Raw genomic sequence first — 20,846 nt, 5'->3', positions numbered from 1 at the left:
TGCAGAAAAGACACCCTGATACCTATTCTTTGTACAAAGTCAAATATTTTCTTCCTCAAAATCAAGTAAACACAAACTAAAATAAATGGAATAAACTTTTAATCATACAGAGAAAATAACTTTTCAGAAACAGAATGGTATCTTTCATTGAGTTCTCTTACAATATAGATTTCTTGGTGACCATTGTCCCCAGAGGAATGACAACCCATCTTCAGACACAAAACCTTTCTATACAATTTATACAGCACAAGTCACAAATCACTTAAAAAAAAAAAAGCGTCATTATCCCAAATCTTTTTTTAAAAAGGAAGCAAGAGAGAGGAACCGAGTATTTTAATGCTATCGGTTTCTATTCAGGCTTGATAGAACACAAAAAAGATGTAAACATTTAAAATAAATAATAAAATAATTGTCAATTTCTTCTCCCTCTCCCTTTCTTATACCCCCTCCCCTCAAAATTTGATCTGGCCCCTCTTGAACATGTTATCAGCACTAGAAAAATTAAAATCCATTCTTGTGTATGGCCAAAACACAGGAAGCATGAGAAGATGCCACATTAGTAGCAGGATGACTAGGTTTCCTTTAAAAAGCCACAGAAGGACACAGCACACCTGAAAATGTATACATATGTGTGCACATGCACACACACACACACCAACCTGTCAATAAATAGTGAGATGCTGGCTTTTAAGATGAATGCCAAAAAGACTCAACAAGCAGAATGTAGCAACACCCCTTAAGTTTTTTAAAGAAGGTTATACACACCACATATCCTATGGGTCTACAAATTCTATAAGTACTCAGGTTACTCTTCCAACCAGCTGAGGAGTGCACAGGAGCAAGTGGTGGGGTAGAAGTTTGGAGATGTATTGTAGAGGGTGGGTCTTTGAGAACAACTTTAGGCTGAAGGCCTCACCTCCAAGTATTTTTGTCTATCCATTACTTGGAGACCTTTTATAAAGGGATGCCCTCATCCCTTAGTCTCATCCTGAAAAGGAGATAGATAGATGCCTTAATACAGTGCCCAGCACACAGTAGCTGCTGCTGCTGCTGCTTTTTCTTCTTAAAGGGTTAGAAAGATAATGTCTGATCAGGGAAAGAAATCAACCTGCAAGGAGCACTGTTGGTCAATCAACAAAAAGAGAGCAAACAGTCCTGATGGTCCAGACCATTTGACTCATCCTTACACTTGGGGTCCGGTGGGAGCAGAGGGAGCCTCCTTTCCCCAAAGCCTGAGAAAGAGAAGCAGCTCCCCAAGCTCTTGGCTTTGAGATGCTTGTGTGACTGGCCACAGTGGATACCCCTGGCCTCTATCACAGACAGGACAATGTTTAACTCTTTCTAAAAGCCTCCTAACGATTTCTCTCCTTGGAGTTGACTCCAGCAATTCCCTAGGCTTCACCTGAGCCCCCCTCTCTTTTCTGTGTCAGCAGCTGTCCCAGTTTGGGAGAGGACTGTTCCCAGAAAAGCCAGCCAGGTGGCCAAGAGCACTGTGTTTTACACTGGATTAGCTGATCAAGGAGTGCCTGCCCTGAGCCATCCCAGAGCTGCCTGCAGCCCAACCAGAGTCCATACCAACTGCCTCACTGCTAGGAACCCGGGGAAGTTCAGCAGTTCCTAACCCAAGCACAGAGGCATCTCCACCGCAGCTGCTTCTTTAGCTGAGGCCCTGGAGAAGAAAGCAACGGGCCAGGTGTTTTTGAACAAGGGTGTGCGTGTGAGAGAGAAAAGAGAATGAACTCGGAGAGCAAGCCAACAGGAAATAAACAGGGTATATGCTCATGGCTTTAGTGTGAACGTGTGGCCTTCCCCAGATAACCTCTGGCTTTGGGGAAACGGAACAACCTCCTAGGACCAAGCCAGAGGGTCTTAAAGGGAATGCAGCTTAGAGGCCTCTTAAAATCCTATGGATTGGCTGGATTTTTGCCTTCCACTGGTCCCAACACAGCTTGAAATCTGAACTGAAGCCAAGCTCTGTCTCAGGAATGTGCAGCCCGACCGTAAGTCACAGACTGTGACCCGCATTCGGATGCGCGCGACACAAAGTGGGGTATGTATAAAGGCGGCTTTTAGAAATAAAAGACCAGAAAGCAGCTTCATTTAAGAAATATCTCTATACACAAAAAACAAGAGTTCCCACTTGGCTACAAATACCACATGAGATGATTAAGCCTTTCAGAGGTGAGTGCACCCAGGTTTCTTTGCCCATCTCCTGCTGTCCCTGGCTAATTCTATTTCTTTGATTCATCTGAAGCCAGAAACCCAATTGCCTGATCTTCTTAGAAAAGCCCCTCCCAGAGCCGCTGGGGAACTGGGAGGGCAGCCTCACAGCCAAGGAATGCTGGGAAATAACATTTTCAAAGTATTTTGAACAAAATCCTTTTTCTTTTCATCTCCTCTCTCTGCGTGGCCTACCCTTTATACATCACGCCAGTCCTGCTGGACCATATATTTTAAGCATACGGCTATTCCACTCTACATGTCTAATGCATGAAAGTGGGAAATGGTCATTAAATAATGAGAAGCACGTGTGGCCTTGGTGTAAGGGAACAGCTGTGTGAACACGTCACTGTTCTCCCCAGAGTCAGACTTGGAAACTGATCTCTCCAGCCAGCAATGATCTCTCGAGTTGAATCACTAGCAGCAGAGTCTACTGCAGAGCACTAGCCCAGCAGCCTCCAGTGCTGGGCTGGAGCTGCTCCCAGGACACATGTCAAGACCTTGTATGACAGGAAGCTCAGTGGGAGCCACGCCCTAAGGAGGAAAGGCTCAGAGTAATGGGAGGCAGGGACCCTGCTGAGCCAGGCTCTAATTGTAAGCCAGGGGAACTCTTTCCCCACTCCCCAAACTGGGAAGGGAGCTGCTCCTGCAATGGGAAGCAACACATTCTATCTCTGATTTCAGCAGCCGGAAAAATTCAACAGACAACCAGGAATGGCACATTAAGCCACAGCTCAGGCCAGCTGTTCATAGCTTGCTGACTGAGCCAAAAGAGCACACTGGGTTGGGGGTAGAGGAGTATAAAAGAGAAAAAACTTGATCCAGCAGGTGGCAGATGACCACAGAGGGCAGGAAAGGCCCAGGCAGGGCTGGGGCTACTGCTGCAAACATCACTCCAACGGTGGTGGCACCCTCCAGCCTCCTGTGCCTTCCCATCCTGGGCAAATGCTCCTTGAGGCTTGGGGAAGGGCACCCAGCAGCAATCTGGGAAGGGTCCAGGCCCACGCTCCCATTAAATCTCCATGGGTGGCGTCACCCTGAGAGCCAGAGTGGGGGAAGGGTGGAGCCCAGCAGGGACTTGGAGCCATGTGTATTTCCTAGGGAGGGTCACCTCCCTCATCTGGAGAGAAGGGTCCAGGGGCAGAATGGTGAGGCAGTAATTACAGGAGACGCCCTGCTCAAGACACCAGGTGAGGGGAAGCTGGCTAGGACACCCATGTGGCTTTGTTGGCACTATTCCTGGCCTGGTAATTAGGCGTTTGGCAAACCCAACCAGTGCCCTGCTGTCTCTCTCACACCCTGTCTTCTGGCCAAGTTGCTCCTCCAAAAGCCGTCTCCAAGAGTGGGGAAGAAGGGTCCTCTGAGCCTCCCAGTGACAGTGGCATCTCCTTGAGAGCTTAGGGAGCCCTGCTGGTAGTTCTGGAGATGCTGGTACACTGGGAAATGTCAGGGTAGGTAAGGTTCAGTATTGCACTTTGACTGTCCCTTCTGGACAAGTCAGCCCCAGCAGAAGAGTCACCTGCTGCCCCATCTCCAGAAATGAAGAGCTTTAATATTCAGACCACCCAGATGAAATGTCATGGCAAATTTCATAAAAACCAAGAGAGAGTGAAATTGACACTAGGGGAGGGAAAGGGCAAGTGGAGGGAAGGTGAAACCAAAAGGCACTGAGCATGCTTGGTGGGGCAGGGAAGGACACCATCACTCCAGAAACAGTATCGTAACAAAGGGACAGGAATGGTCCAGGCCAGCTTCAGGCTCTTCAGAAGCCAGAGAGATGTCTAAGTCCACCAAACCAAGTTCTCCAAGGCTTTTCAAGAAACAGGATTTGCTTGCAAGATAAATGAGACAGGAGGTCCCAGGGCTTCCAAGAGATCAAACCAAGTCCTCCAGCACCTCACTGCCAAGTCCCACCTGGGTCCCCCAGAGCCCCCAAAGCTCCCTGGCAGGTCTCCTTCTTGCCCTCATGGCCCTGGAGCATTTGAAGGTGCTGGTCCCTGGGAAGGAGGCAGTGATGAGGACCCCCTCCAGAGCTGGGGAGGAGAGTACACTGGGTTACAGAGCCAACAGAGTGGGGGAGTTCAAGGAGTCTGATGACTGGTCCCCGCTGCTACTGCTTCTGCGGTGAGCCTTGGAGCAGGACTCAGAGGGTGACGCGGGCGACTCCTGCTCCAGCACACTGGGATAGGTGAAGACGAGGTTCGAGGTGCCTGGAGTGACAGCAGGTGTGGAGGTCACCACGATGGGAGTGTGGAGGGGCTCCTCCCCATAGAAGCCCCCAGCAATGCTAATGGGCTTGATGACAGAGCGCTGGGCCTTGTCCAGCCCTGCTGATGAGGACGAGGGACTGTCCTCTTCCAGGGGCTCCTGTTTCACCACCACAGCACCCACTGCACCACCCCCACTGCGCATGGGCTGCAGCCCAGGGGCTGGGGGCGATCGGCGCTCCTCGGGGCTGATCTTGCAAACAGGGCCATGAGCCACCAACATGAACTCCAGCTTTTCCTTCTCCTTCTGCAGCTCAGCGATCTCTTTCTGCAGGCCTGACTTCTCCTCCTCCAGCTCCTCCGTCTCCTGCAAGGGAAAGAGAGGGATATGAGGAACAGCTACCTGCCAGGGACCTGCTGAGAGGTGGTTCCGATGCAGACAGGAAGGGGAAAATAAACAATGTCCTCAAACGACTGTAAGCGGCCAGCTCACACACCTGGCCACAAACCCCAGTGGTTCTGAGTCACGTAGAGGCTCAAGATTCCTTTTATTTCAAAAGAAGGAAAGTAGGCTTGCAGGAGGAGTGCAATAACTGTAGCTGCCATAATTGAGCACCTACTTTGCGCCAAACACTGTGTTAAGCATTTCATAGATTATCTTATTCAATCCTCCAGCAGTTTTGAAAGCAGATGTTATCATCAACCCGTTTTGCAGATGAGAAAACCCAGGCTCAGAGTTTTGTAATTTGCCTAAAGCAGTGGTTCTCAACCTTCCTAATGCCGAAACCCTTTAATACAGTTCCTGTGGTGGCGACCCACAAGTTGAGAACCGCTGGCCTAATGTCACACAGCTAGAAGGTAGGGTAGCCCAGATTTGATTCCTAATGTATCTGCCTCCAGAGTTTTTGTCCTACTGTGCCCCACTGCCTTGGTGGCCTGACCGCCCTGGGACCCCTGAAGGGTGGGTAATAGAGTTGTTCAGAGAATGCGGCCCCACCCATCTCTCCTTCTCTACCTCCTCAGCCCCAAGCCAGCTCACCTGTGGATGTACAGGTGCTAAACCCTAGGCTGCACCAAAGTGGAGATATAGTCAGCGCCTAGCACAGTGCCTGGCTTGTGATAAGTGCTCAACCAGTCCCAGCAGGATCATCACAGCTCCTCCTCCCTTTTTTTCCTCCAATTTCTACAGCACATGTTTTAGGACTCCCCAAACCCTCAGAGAACATTCAGTTCAGCCACTGTGCTTGACAGAGGAACCTGATCACTCGAGAGGACCTCTGAGAATGCCAGGGTCACCCTGCAAAGACCTCAGCCCCTTTCTGTCACACAAAGCCAGAGAGGCAGGAGTGAGCTGATGCCCATGGAGGAAGCGGCGATAGGAGAGGAAAAGGTGTGTATCACCAGCCTCCTGCCTACTTTTTCCCTAACACAGATTCCTGTTCACAAATGAGGAGATACGGGCAAGAGCTTCATTAAGCAGAGCACAGCATATTCCGGAGTGAAAAAAAGTTTCCATCTGTCTCAAGGGTCTGACAAACGTCATGAGCTTCTGAGAGGCTTCCTGTAGAGGATGTGGCTCTGGGTGGCTGGGTCAGGGGGCGGAGGAGGTGGGGGAGTAGGGTGTGAGGCTCCTGGGAGGAGGGGAAGAAAGCAGAGGCACCTCAGGGGCCAGGCTATTCTGGGGTTCCTTGAAGCGCCCACAGGATAAGGTTAGTGGTGGGAGGGCTCCTGGGAGGGAGTCTCCCAGCCAGTGCGGATCACTCACAGGCTCACCTCACCCGATGGAGAGCTCCCACTCATCTTCCCTGGGACATTACTATGGGCATCACAGAATTCACGCAGTACACATTTGATACCCCACAGTGAGGGCTGTAGGATGGACAAAGGGAAGCTTAAGCAGGTGGCTGGTACCTGGGAGGTTTACATAAAAGTGATGGGATGTTTTCCAAGGCCCCCATCCTGGCCAGTGATTGTGAGGACCACTGTCAGAGTCTTTCTCATCTCACTTTGAAAACATTTCACCTGGGAAACTGAGCCCTGGCTCTGGGCTTCCTCCACATGGCACATTGCCCTTCCTGTGAGTCTAGGCTCCAGAGGAAGTTATGCAGCAGTCAGCTCAAGCTTATGAGAGGGAAGGGCAAGGTCATGGGCAATTAGACAGTATGGAGGAGTGACTCACAAGGATAGAATGAGGTCCCACGACCACAGCTTCAGGCTCATGATAGAGGTAGGGAACCCTCCTGCCCCCAAAGGATATGAGAAAACCCCAAGTTGAAATACAACTCAGCTGGCACATGACCAATCTCCATCATGACAGCCTCCCCACCCCCACCCAAAACAGAGTGTTTGAGCCAGGATGGGCCACTCCTACTGTCGGTAGGCATAAGGGAGGCTGGGACCTTGGGAAGTATACCTGGAGCGGGCAGGTCGGGACCAACACCCACTGCCATCCCTTGCCCAGGAACCCCAGAAGTTCTGAGAGCAGAGAACACTCAGATACTGAGTAAAAAAGGTGCTAGGTCCAAGAGTGTTCTCTAGGCTCTGGCTGGTGCCAAAGGTCAGCCCATTCCCTCTCTCTTTTTTCATTCAGCACAGTGTCAAAGGAAGGGGTGTTCTATCTCCACAGCTATTGCTGTGCCCACAAAGAAGTGCTCCCAACCCACGCAAAGCTCCTCACCGCCTGCAGCTTCTCCGTCAGCTCCCGGCGTCGGTTCCGGCACTTGGCTGCAGCCAGCTTATTCCTCTCCCTCCGGATCCGACGCTTCTCCTCCTCTTCAGGAGACAGCTAAAGGCCAAGGTCAAGTATTGTGATTAGAATAGGGTAAATGGCTAACAGCATTTTTTAAAAACTATATTTTAAATAAGGCAAGAAGCCCTTCTGGAATGGGGAGGTGGGGGAGGGCAAGAGTGTAGCTGGGTTCAGAGGTCAGCAGACGCAGCTCACTGATGTTTAGCTGCCTGGGAGCGCTGAATCTGCCTTGGAAGGTAATGTCTGTGTTTAAAGGGAGAACAGAGCAGCAGCGGGTCAGGGATTCACTGGCTAGGTACGATGGCAGCATTTGTCACGTCAGCCCTGATTCAGTGCCCAGGCCAGAGAGACAGAGTTGTGGATGTTTCCCCAAGAAAGCCCTCACCTGCCAGCCAGGCCTGGCCCCACCCACTTAAGCAGCTTCTTCCAAAGCCTGCTAATTATTCCTCCCCACAGCTCTGCCTGCTCTGCAAGCCTCATTATCCCCATTTGGTTAAGTAGCTGGGCCCAAAGTCCTCACACAGGCAATAACCACCCGGGGGGATTGTTCTGTTGTTACCAGTGGGAGGGCTAAGGGTGCCACTCCACTCCCAACTTCCTCTGCCTACCCTGGAGTGCCAGCTGCTCACAGTTCAACCCCAGGGACTCCCTGGCAAAGTACTAGGCTGAATAAGATGTGCGAGAGGAGGAAGAGCCCCGGCGTGTTAAATCCCCCTGCCCACCACATCCATTCATTCAACACACAGGACCTGCTTCTACAACCAGACCCTGTTCTAGGGGCTTGAGATTTCTCTGTGAACAAAAGAATGATGCCCCTGTAAAGAGCTTGGGATCTAGCTCCTTCAAAGAGGATGATTAGAGACTTATCACTCACACCAGAGGGCAAAATCTCCACTGTACTAAGCAGGGCCAATCCTCTGGTTACATAGAGCTCTTCCAGAACTGTGGCCTGATGCTCCTCTCTAGCAGAGGTGACACCAGGAAATGGCTGTGGGGCAATGTAAATACCATCCCATTCATTTATTAGACACTGACTTTCCACCTACTATGTGACCCAGCATTAGATTGGAGGCTTACAAGATTCCAAGGGGAATAAGATCTTGGCCCACCCACAAGGGACATGGGGGAAAAGCTGAAGCCACTTTTGGAGGAAGGGAGAAAAGCTGCCCCATGGAGGGATGCTGCCTCGACTGCCGGCCACCTCATGTCAGCAGGTGCCACTGTCTGGGTTGAACCCAGGTCAGAGTCCCAGGATGCTCCCTGTAGCCCCAGAGGTCTGTTGCTGTGATGTTCTGAATACCAAAGCAGGACACAGCATCAGCGAGGACAATCCAATGGCTGTCCACATTGAAGTGACCTAGTGGCCTGGCTGAGGTCATGAAGCCACTTGGCTAAGGCTCTGAATACTTGCTGCTCCTAAACCTGTCTTGACCTGAGCCCAACAGTTACCAAGAGAGCCTTGTGGCCTTGCTGCGCTGTGAGGAGGATACTGGCCACTTGCCCCCACAGCTGATCACCACAAAAGAGCCACCAGGAATCCCTTTAGGTCTAGCAAGCCCCCCAAGTCCCTTACTGATGAGGCACAGATAAGAAGAAGGCTGGCTTTGGTCTACTTCAAGCCTCCCTTCCCTCTTGGCTGCTTCTAGACAACTTTTGGCCTCCTGATTGGCCCAGAAGTCTCTTTCCTATTTGTTCAGGCATGAGGCAACTTGTGGGAGCTGTCAACATAGGAAGTGTTCGGGGGTGGCGAGAGCAGCATGGTTACAGCTTTAGTGTGTCAACGCCACCAGCACGTTTCCACCGGCACACCACACACGCCCTTCCCTCCCCACCTCCCCAGAGTCACGCCACTGGGCACACAGGTAGCCTCCCGGGCAGGCTCCTGGTAAGAGGCTCCTCCCCCGCGGGAGGCTGGGGAGGCAGAAGTGAGCTGGAGAAAGGACCCCCAGGCTAGGAACCTCAATAGCCACAGCTCTAGGATGCCACTGCCCAGGCTTCCTCAAAGCTGCCAGATGCCTGTCTGAATTCCCAACTGACGTGGGATAAAAAATGCTCCTTATTCTCTCCCTCCCTCTCAAAAAAGGAAGGAAATTCTCCAGACAGATTATCTTAGGGCACGCCTAAATGGTGTGGTGACAGAACCACTGGGCTGAAGGTCAAAAGAGTTGAATTCCAGTCCTGGCTCTGCCACTCACTCACTATGTGACTCTTGGTAGGCCCCCTCACCTTTCTGGACCTCAGTTTCCTTATCTATAAAAAAATTGGTAGAGGGAAAATTAGAAAAGATGGTCTCCAAAGTCCCTTCCAGATGTAAACTTCTAAACGTGGCATGAGCGAGGCCCAGAAGACAGTCAAGAGTGTTCAGCACATCTTGTGTTTGTCCTAGTAGCCCAGAAGGTTACCTCAAAAGCCTGGGCCCCATTCAGGGATTGTTTATATCCTGGGAGAATCCAGCTCATCAGTGACTATAAAGCTCTGTCCCTTGGACTGCGTGGAGGACATTATGATCACAGCCACTGTAATATTTACAGCTGCAATTACGGTAAGCAACTGTGAGGGGCATATTGACCACTTGCCCCAGCAGTAGAAGCCACTATGAGCTCTATTACAGTGTCTATCAGACATCCCTTCCCAAGTGGCCCTGCACTGTGGTGCCACCATCAAGAGAATAAAGCAACACATAGTATATATGAACAGCTTTGTCCTCAGAGGAACAGGGATCCTGAGTTTCTTGGAGTGGCGATCCCTGTAATTCTAAGTATCCTGAGACTACTGGCACTAGATCCACCATTACCCACTGGAAATCATGTTTGAAAAGTCCTTAGATTGTTACATGGTGGCCCCTGGGGATCTCAGAGTAGAGATAGCGCATGGTTGAAATGGGAAAGTGTTCCAGTGCTGTCGCTGGAGTAGTTCATCAGGTTAACATTTCATTTCAAAAGGGATTCTACTGCTAAAGCATTTTCCCCTTCCTGGACTCCTGTGGGCATATCCTGGTAAGAACAAGCACTGTGTAGGGAATTCAGGGAACTGGGACCTAGACCAGACTTGCCCACTCACTTGCCAAGTGACCCCAGGCAGGTGTGTCTGGGCCTTTGCTGCATCATCTGTGCAGAGGGACAGATGGTGCTCTTTGAAGGCCTCATTTCCTTCTTTCTGGGATTAGGTATGATTCTAATTTCTCCTTCTGAAACCAGGAGTCTGAGCACTTCCCAGGCTCACTGTGGATACAAGAGATGGGCCCTCTGAGCCTAAATAGCAGAGGTCCTGCCATTTCTGGCTCCCTTCCCATCCAGGTTAATTCTCTCTCAAAGATGAGCCCCTTGAAGAAAGAAAGGCTGATGTCTGGCCTTCCCTTGCTCACCCTCCCCTGTCAGCTAACACAGCCAAACATATCCTGAGGCCTCAGAGTCACTGTACTCCTGGACTGTGCCTTCCAAGGCCCTGGAAATGGGCTCCTGTTTTGAGTTGGAGGCCTGGGACACTGAGAAGTGGGAAGTCACATGGGCAGTACTGCCCAGAGCCCGAGCCTTTCAGTCTGCGGGATCCCTGGCTATACCACATGGTGGGAGACAGCTCAGGACTAATCCACAGACACTCACAGCCAAGGCTGACTGGGCCCCTCTGCCAAGGACCTGCGAAGGATACTGCTGTCTGCTGGTCATAGCAGTCCTTCCCATTTGTTGACACTTTACCACTTACAACATACTCTTTTCCATATGATCTTACTTGAACAGCAACAAGTCCTGGCTAATAGGAAGCATGATCCCCATTTTGTGGCTGAGAAAACTGAGACTCAGAGATTCCAAGGGACGTGAGTGAGCCCTGACTCTCAGTTCTCCTGCTCTGCCTCCAGTGATGAGGAAGATGTGTTCCTTATCTCCTTCCCTCATCTCCTTGGTGCTCTCAAAATGTGAACCCTGCCCCCTACAAGTCTGCAAAAGAATATTCTGTGTTTCTGAGGCCCCAAAAGCTACCAGTATGGCTCCTTTCCATTGGTCCAAGCTATACCTGTTCATCTCTCCTCCTGCGGCCCACAGTGGTGCCAATGGTCTTGATCACACCAGGTCTTGGGAGAGCCATGTGTCCTGGGACAGAGGCCAGGCCCGGCAGGGGGCTGTAGGGGTGCGAGCGCGGGTACGGGTTGGACATGGAGGTGATCACCGTGGGCTGCACCATCCACTGCAGGTCCTGGCTGGTCGTGATGGCGTTGATGGTTGGGATGAAGGCACTGCCTGAGCCAGGCATATCTACCCGGAATTTCTGAAATGAGGAGAAAAATACAATTGAGCCAATAAATACTGAGTAGAACAAGATACTGAATAAATACTGAGCAGAGCAGAGGCAAATACCAGCAGAGAATAGAGTCGGTGCATGGAGAGCAAGGTCAGGGCTCCAGGTGGGCTTCCCTGGATAAGTAGCAGGCAAGTCCTCCACATCCAAGAATCAAGGAGGTCTTGGCTATTCCTAGGGCCTCACATCAGACCAGCTCCCTGACTGGTGCTATTCCCAGGTAGTTCTGGAATGATGCTGCCATATCCCAAATGACTTCTAGGACAGGTGAGAGCCCTAGCCACTCACACTCAGCAGGCCCCTCTCCTTTGGGATGCACATCTGCAGGATGTGACATCTGGGCCTCCTGAGCCTGTCACCTGCCAGCTATCTCCCAGGCTACTGGCTCAGGACACCCCGAAGAGATCTGCATGCACACCAGCAGCTCTGGAGCAAAATGATCACCAAGATGCATACCGTGTCTGCTTTTGTCACTTCTCAAAGAGGTTTAGGATAGGGCTATGACCCCATCAGGGTAAGGCCAGGTCCAAGAGAAGGTGTTCTTCAGCCGACAAGACTAGAAAGTGGTGACATTTTAGAGCCAGATTTCCTCTTGATTTCTTGTCCCTCCTCCTTTCCATTGATTGGCACCTTGCTTGGGGCAGACCCACTGTGTCTCTATCTACATATCTATCCATGTTCAGCAGCTGACCCTGACCTTTCTCCAAGGCAGCTACTGGAAAATGAAGAGAGGGGGGAGAAGGGAAGAGCCTCCCCCTTCCAGCTTTTTAGGGGAAAGCCCCCTTAACAGAAGCTCCCTCTAACCATACTGGTAGCTTAACAGAAGCCCGGTGAACCCTCATCCTCAGGTGACTACTGTCTCCACAAAGATTCTCTAGTCTCTTCCCTAACCTCGTAGGTGAAATGACAACGATAGTAACAATAGCTAACATTTACCGAGGGCTTACTAATTGGCAGATGCCATTTTAGCATCTTAACTATAGATTATGTCATTTAATCTCCCTCTAAGGTAAGAATAACCATTATCTGCACTGCAGAGGCAGAGGTTACTTAAATGGCATTAAGTAACTTATCCAAAAACACACTGCTGGATCGGGACTCAAACCCAGTTCAGCCCGAGAAAGAGGCCAGAGCACTTTGCCACACAAGCTTCTGTAGTTTCGCTTCTTTCTACCTCAAAATCCAGCCTTAAGAGCCAATATCCACTCCCAGTCCCCTCAGACAGAGAGGCAGGTCATCCATGTCAAGGTTCCTACAGAATTTCCCTCTCACCAGAAGGTCCCACAGGTCTGTCTGGTCCTAGATGAAGCCCACTATCATTGGCATGGACACTATAGGATCCCACCTACTCTAGTCCAACCCAACCATCTAGGATTAGAAGCATTAGCAGCAATGGAAGTGGCCACCACCACTGTCTTTGCTGGGTGACAACATCTGGGTTCCTGCTGTGCAAATACAGCAAAGCTTAGAGTACCTCACTGTAGCTGGCAGGGCTGGAGACCCTTCCTCACTGCCTCCCACCTGACCCCAGTCTGGGCACTGGAATGTGGCTGCTTCATCCCCCAGATTCCCCAAGGCCCCAGGCCATGGGCAGTGAAGAGAACTGCCCAGCCCAAGGGACTCTGGGCTTCTGTGAGGAAAGTTACCCAGTGCAATGCATTCTGGAACTCTGGAGGAGAGCTTCCCAGAGCAATGGATTCCGGGATTCCACAAGGAATGTTACCCAATGCAGTGGATTCTGAGATTCCACGAGGAATGTCACCCAGTGCACTGGATTCTGGGATTCCACGAGGAATGCCACCCAGTGCAGTGGATTCTGGGATTCCACGAGGAATGCCACCCAGTGCACTGGATTCTGGGATTCCACGAGGAATGCCACCCAGTGCACTGGATTCTGGGATTCCACGAGGATTGTCACCCAGTGCACTGGATTCTGGGATTCCACGAGGAATGCCACCCAGTGCACTGGATTCTGGGATTCCACGAGGAATGCCACCCAGTGCACTGGATTCTGGGATTCCACGAGGAATGCCACCCAGTGCAGTGGATTCTGGGATTCCACGAGGATTGTCACCCAGTGCACTGGATTCTGGGATTCCACGATGAATGTCACCCAGTGCACTGGATTCTGGGATTCCACGAGGAATGTCACCCAGTGCACTGGATTCTGGGATTCCACGAGGAATGTCACCCAGTGCACTGGATTCTGGGATTCCACGAGGAATGTCACCCAGTGCACTGGATTCTGGGATTCCACGAGGATTGTCACCCAGTGCACTGGATTCTGGGATTCCACGAGGATTGTCACCCAGTGCACTGGATTCTGGGATTCCACGAGGAATGTCACCCAGTGCACTGGATTCTGGGATTCCACGAGGATTGTCACCCAGTGCACTGGATTCTGGCATTCCACGAGGAATGTCACCCAGTGCACTGGATTCTGGGATTCCACGAGGAATGTCACCCAGTGCACTGGATTCTGGGATTCCACGAGGAATGTCACCCAGTGCACTGGATTCTGGGATTCCACGAGGAATGTCACCCAGTGCAGTGGATTCTGGGATTCCACGAGGAATGTCACCCAGTGCAGTGGATTCTGGGATTCCACGAGGAATGTCACCCAGTGCACTGGATTCTGGGATTCCACGAGGAATGTCACCCACTGCAGTGGATTCTGGGATTCCACGAGGATTGTCACCCAGTGCACTGGATTCTGGGATTCCACGAGGAATGTCACCCAGTGCACTGGATTCTGGGATTCCACGAGGAATGTCACCCAGTGCACTGGATTCTGGGATTCCACGAGGAATGTCACCCAGTGCACTGGATTCTGGGATTCCACGAGGAATGTCACCCAGTGCAGTGGATTCTGGGATTCCACGAGGATTGTCACCCAGTGCAGTGGATTCTGGGATTCCACGAGGATTGTCACCCAGTGCACTGGATTCTGGGATTCCACGAGGAATGTCACCCAGTGCACTGGATTCTGGGATTCCATGAGGAATGTTACCTAGTGCAATGGATTTTGGGATTCCATGAAGAATGCTACCAGAGAAAAGGATTCTGGGCTTTTGTGAGAAAAATTACCCAGAGCAATGGGTTCTGGGATTCTGGGGTAAAGCTGCCCAGAACAATAGCTTCTGAGTTGCGCCTCCAAGGGCAAAGACAGCTGAGCTTTTTATCAGGAGCTGACTGAAAAAAAGCAAGTGTGTACGTGCATGGGCAGGCACATGTGAAGGGTGCAGCAAACAGGGAAGTGGGAAATGATCTTCCAAGGAAATCTTCAAGGAGAAAAAATGGACGGCCAGGGCTGGGCTTTGCGGAGGCAGAGTACGTGAGTACAGCAGGCAGGGCTGAGCGTATGCAGAGGCACCAAGACACAGACAATTGTTTTTCTCCCGGTCTGCTGGGTGGGATGGGCGGGAGTCAGCACTGCACTGTGAGTTCAGAAGGCTTGGGCTGTGGCCGGGCTTAGCCACTAAGTGCTTTGCCCTGAGCAAATCGCGGCAGACTCAATCCCATGGATATAAAGGGGAGCCCTAACCAAGCCCTGCACTGTCACGAGGATTAAACAAATAGCTACTTGTAATCACAGGCTCTACAGCACACCAGTGGCTCTCAACCCTGGCTGCACATTAAAATATTTTCTACAAACTGAGAAGCTTGTAAAAATAACACTAATGCCAGGGCCTCACTATTAGAGCTCTCAAATCATTAGTTTGGGGAGGAGCTCTGATGACCGTATTTTTAAAAAATTCCCAAGAAGATTCTAATGTGCAGCGAGAGTTGAGAAACACTGCTCAGAACAAATGGAAGGTGCTATCGTCGTCATCCCCACCACCGCCATCAGTGGCAGCTCCTCCATCATTATATGTCTGTGTAGTCGGCACAGGAGGCTTCTAGAAGAACCACCAGCCTCCCACTCCTGGGAAGCACCCAACATTTTAATTATATTTCTCCCAAAGTCAGATTCCAGGTTTGACAAGCACCTGAGGCACCCAGTTCGATGGTTTCGTGTGAGCCTCACCTCCATGGGGGAGCTGTCAGCTATCCTTTCAGGAAAGCACCCAAGAAAGCTGCACCTCAATCCAACAAAACAAAGCGCTCCATTTTAGGCTTGAGAAAGCAAGTAAAAAACCTAAAGCAAACTTAATGCCTGTGGAAGAATACAAAAAAAATGAAAGAAAGAAAGATAGAAAGAAAAAAGGGCTTAGAAATGAAGATCCCTTTGGAGTAAGTGGATGACTTTCAGCCCTTCTCGTGCCCTCCGATCCTCCGCTGTGGAAGGCAGGTCTGCAGAATGTGCTCCCTGGCGTACACTAGGCAGATTCCTTGCAGCAATGGCTTGTTCTAGACAAAACAAGACAGCAATAAAAACCAGGCAGGAGGTAATGACTGCCTCTGAAACGCTTGTACACCTTGTTTCAGACAGGAGGTAAAGCCATCTGGATAATACACTGGCTCCAAACTGCAAGGAAAACAATGTCCCATCCCCAGAGGGGCCTGGGGCTCTGATAAAGGAGGCTTTTGTCTCCAAGAGGAGCCTCTGTGGGAGACACAAAAGTTTCGATTAGATCTGGCAGATGGGCCTTGTCTCAACTCTGAACCTGTTATTGAAAAAGCAATGCTGGAATAGGAGAGAAGCAAAGTTAGGAGCCTGTGGTCCCAGAAGCTAGCCTGTTATTCTTCTATACCAAGAGACCCAGGAATCAGCCAAATGTCACATCCTTGGGACAAATCAAGGTTCTCTACGAGTGAGTTAACATTAAACAGAAACCAACATAGAGTTTCCCAGCTATGGGCCTTAGGGTTGTTTTAGCTCTGTTGTAGTACCAGGTGTGTGTTGGGAGTGAGGGGTTAGGGAGAGGTATCTTGGGACCTAACTTGGCTCCCCTGGGGCTCTGTAGGCCCTGTGATGCTCCTCCTTTAGGAGAGGATTGAAGATGCTTGGATGGCTATGTGGTTCCAGCCTAGCAAAGCCTCCAAATGCTTCATCTAACTGTGACTTCTGGGTGGGCAAGAATGCCTATAAAAGGACAAAGTGGTCTCCAACAACATCCTTCAGCAGAGTTCAGCAAACTTTTGCTATAAAGGGCCAGATGGCAAATAGTTTAGGCTTTGCAGGCCACACGGTCTCTGTGGAAACTCAACTCTGCCATTCTGTGTGAAGGCAGCCAGAGATAATATGTAAACAAACAGGCATGCCTGTATTCCATTAAACTTATTTACAAAAACACTTGGGCCATACTTTGTCAATCCCTGTCCTAGAGAATCATTCTCATCTCCCATGCTCAGGCTGGAGGGAAAAGAGTAAAGAGAGGATAAAAGAAAGCAAAAAATCAGAACCAAGATATTCCTTTAAGACAGGGAGCCAAGGGGACAGGCTCTTGCTCATGACATTGAATCTTCAGACCCTGAGCCTAAGTTCAAGCCCTGACAAGCCTTTTTTGTGGGTTTTTGAGCATGGCAACCCCATTACCCTGCACCCATGGGGCTGCATAGTTCAAGTATGTGCATGCTCCTCCCACTTCCAGTAAGAAAGACAGCTGAGAACACGGGGTCTCTTCGGCAACTTCAGGTCAGAGAAGTCCCTAATAGATGGTCCCTAATAGCCCAATAGTTGCTGATTTGGGAAAATTGTCTTTGGAGAGTCTACGGCAAGGATTTTAGATTCATAAATGAGGGTCACCCCTTTTTTGGAACTAGAGTTTGGACCCCTAATTGCCACAGGACTAGATGGGGAAGAGAAGTTTTATCCCAGAGACTCCTGACTGGGGCAGGACTGCTACCTGACATGGACATCAAGGGTGGTGCTCTTGGCCCATCCTCTCCATCAGATTGATGATTGTCTGGGCCTCCAAGCATTCAAGCCATGCACCCCTGTAGACTCTGACCTGCCTCATCAGAAGAGCAGGTGTGACTGTGTGTGTCTAGGAAGACACTGGGTTCTTTCTCTTAAGATCTCCTTTTTCAGATTCCCAAGATGGGAAAAGGAAAATTCCAACAGCTCAGAAGATGGACTCCGGAGAAGAGGACAAGCTAAGGACAAACGCTGCCTCATTCAATAACCTTGCTGAGGTCCAGTTTAATCCAAATGTTCTCTATATGTACCGAACTTGGGAAGTTCTCCAAAGCCTTCTATATGGAATTCAACCAGTGTTCACACAGTCTGTATTGAATGTCACCTTGACCTCTGACCTTTCATTCCTCTCTGAGGAAATGCCACTTATGTTACAATGGAAATTGTTGCTAATAACTCATGAATTCCCACAGTGTGACAGCATACAAATGCTATCTCAGGTGACTGGCCTCCTGTCACCCTCCACTCCACCTCCTTCACCTCACTGCCAGGGTGAAGAGAAGCAGGGAAGAAAAGAAGAAGCCAGGAAAATAAGACAAGTATCCCCCAAGGTCCCGGGTTTCTTTCCTCCAGGGCCCTCTGGGCCAAAAGCCCCACTGCAAAGCATCAGAGAATTCACTCTGCTAATTCGGTCGACCCTTTGGGACTCCCACCAACTCTTGGCAGCTCTGCCCTTAATGAGAAGGACCTGTCATCTATCTTCCCTCCGAACCACAGGAAAGTGGCCCTGGTGTGGTCTCAGCACCACATGCCAGGGCTGAGAGACGGGTGGGCCAAGAGAAATCTTATATCTTCTGTCTCCATCCCAGGGAGCTAAAGAGGGGTAGAATTACCAAAGGGGGTTTGGTACAGATATATTTGCCTCCATCAAGGGCAGCTGCCATTATTTTGAAATGCTGTGGCCACCAACAGATACCACATACAACACAGATGAGACATATCCACAAAGTAATGATGCTATTTTTTCCCCATTCTTTCAATGAATAGACCAGAAAGTTAGTTTCCTTAATTCTCAAAACCAGTATCTTTATTCCTGTTTAACAGAAGGAAAAAATCCAACGTATTGATGGCACAAGTGTTATCAGGGAAGGCGCCTGCTCTGGTGTGCCTTGCTCATGGGGAGAGCTTTCCCAGGCAGGCTCCTGCTGTCCCAGGGACCCAGGTTCATACTCTACATTGGAGCCAGTCTGATCACCGAGACTTCATATGTCAGACTTGGTTCTAAAGATCTTTTGGTAATTTCCAAATAATGAATTCACTCTTCAAAGGACAAAGATTTGCTAACAGGGAAGGTTTTCAAAAGAATGTGCTGAAAGTAATTCCAAAAGAAGGACAGTGAAAAATCTTTCGGAGTCTGAGCAATTGCTATAGCATTCAAATAAGTTTTTAGTCTCCTCAAGGAAAAACAATGAAAGGGACGAGAGTGACTTAGACATACACATTCTGGTGTGTTTGTGTTAAGAAAGAAAAGAGAACAAGTCTCCTAACTTTACACTCACCTTGAATAATAAGACAGGCAGAAATAAATTAATGGAAATGCACTCAGGGGTTTAGATAGGAAAATTCAACTGCCACTCAGACAATACATGACTGCTGTTTCACCCCACTCTCTTTGATGAAAAAGTGAAGCTGACTTCCACCATCAAGAATCAGCGGAACAGACAAATTCTTGGGATAACATTTTGTTTGATCCTAATCTACAACATCTGTAAGATCAAGGCAAAAAAAAAAAAAAAAAAGCACCCAGACCCTTAATATATGCCTCCTACGTTCCCACCAATTGTGAATGACCCTCCTGCCCTCCTAATACAAACACATCAAGAAAACAAGCCCTGGGAATTTGAAAATGTTGTGAGGGCACCCTAATGGACAGACACCAAAATAGGGAAAGAAAGAAAGCACTCCTTTTTCGAACAGGTTTTATTTAGAACAAAATTTGTAAAAGAAACTCATTTTGAAGTCAAGAAGTTCCTAACTAACCACTGTTAAATATATGGCATTCATGTGTCCCTAATTAAAAAAAAGAAAGAAAGAAATCCTAAGAATTCAGAAAACTGACCAAGTTAACATTCCCTGGGACTGGAAAAATACATTCCCAAGATAGTTTTTCTAAAAATGTCCCATAGGGGGCACTAAAGAGGCATGGTTGAGGCTGACTTGGGAATCACAGTCATTTCTGGTAAAAGTTCTTTGATGTGAGGAATGTCCCAGTCTGGTACAGTTGGCAAAAGTTCACTCTGGGGAATTTTGTGTGTGTGTGTGTGTGTGTGTGTGTGTGTGTGTGTGTGTGTGTGTGTGTGCGCGCGCGCATGTTTGTCTTGGGAAAGGGTGGCTGAGGAAGAAGAGAGATAGTCTGGTATTCCTTGATTCCAGAAAGGAAATACCCTCCATGATTTATTTTCACAAGCTATCTGAGAAACAGACAAATAGCAGCCTTGGAAAAGTTCTAGGTCTTGTTTTTGTTTTGTTTTTTTCATTAAAAGGGGGCCCAGCTGATGAAAACAAGTTATGAAATGACCTATGTTTGTGTAACTGGATGGATTGCGTAATGTTCAGGCTCTGAAACCGTAAGCAGCCAGGCAGGGCATATATCTGGGAGGCATTTTCCTCAGAAAAGTTAAGAGAGAAAAAATGTCAACAACAACAAAAAGAAAAATGCGGGGGGGGGGGGGAGGAGATGCATGCAACTCTTATTGACAAAACAAAATCACCAATGACCAATCTTTGAGATTAAAACTATAACTGGAACAGGAAATATTTTTCATGCTTCAAGTTCCTGCCATATGTAAGAACAGAGGTTCTAACAAAGAGTTGTCTGCTCCCCCTAGCCCCAAACATCACTGGAACTCATCACCATGTGTTCCAAGCTTTATGAAGCCAGAGAGAAGAGGAACGCTCAGGGTTGAATAAACTTTTTGGAAATACTGGACCCCACAAACAGACTTGGAAAAAATAGTATTAACTTGCCTAAGGAAGAACCAAAGAACCCTAGCTCACACTGATTGGTCCACTGAGATGCCATAAAGAAGGAAATCCATCCACTAACTGCCAGAAAGTCTCTCAGTAAAGGAAGCTGAGAGAAATAAAGTGATTACAGGTTTTATCTGGTATGTAATAAAGTTACCTTGAGCCTGAGACAGGGCAGGGTCATCGCACAGACATGTGAAGTAACAAAAACCTCTGAAGTCAGTCCTTAGGACCACAGAACAATTTTGCTCAAAGTCGGGGCAATGATGGAAAAACCCTTGCCACCCACACTCCTCCTTGCCACCACCTACCCACCCAAGCACTGTCACCAAGGAGCGGGAAGAGTGAGACTCTTGTCTAAAGTGGCATTACCTTGCCAATCCCTCCAATTTGAAAGATGTCTCTCACAATGCTGGGCGGAATGGGCAGGCGCATACTCAAGAACGTTGTGCACTGGTTATTGCTAATTGCAAAATCCTCATGTGTTACAGCATGCAAGGAATTAGCCAACAGCTGCTTTTTTTTTTTTTTTTGCTTCAGTAATGAGGCC

General features: G+C 49.2%; 1 protein-coding gene across 1 annotated transcript in view; it reads right to left on the bottom strand.

Annotated features, from left to right (window-relative positions):
* Positions 1–3,752: 3,752 nt before the first annotated feature.
* Positions 3,753–20,846, bottom strand: part of FOSL2 (FOS like 2, AP-1 transcription factor subunit) — a 20,131-nt gene continuing 3,037 nt past the window's right edge. Inside the window, exons 2-4 of the mRNA XM_053588137.1 lie at positions 11,188–11,439; positions 7,105–7,212; positions 3,753–4,794 (exon numbers count right to left, since the gene is read on the bottom strand). Coding sequence (XP_053444112.1) covers positions 4,276–4,794; positions 7,105–7,212; positions 11,188–11,439 — 879 coding nt within the window. The 3' untranslated portion in view covers positions 3,753–4,275. The remainder of the gene's footprint in view (positions 4,795–7,104; positions 7,213–11,187; positions 11,440–20,846) is intronic.

This window comes from Nycticebus coucang, chromosome 4, assembly GCF_027406575.1.
Source record: "Nycticebus coucang isolate mNycCou1 chromosome 4, mNycCou1.pri, whole genome shotgun sequence".
Taxonomy (NCBI): domain Eukaryota; kingdom Metazoa; phylum Chordata; class Mammalia; order Primates; family Lorisidae; genus Nycticebus; species Nycticebus coucang.
The sequence above is the reverse complement of the archived record's forward strand: the minus strand, read 5'-3'. Positions and strand labels throughout refer to the sequence as shown.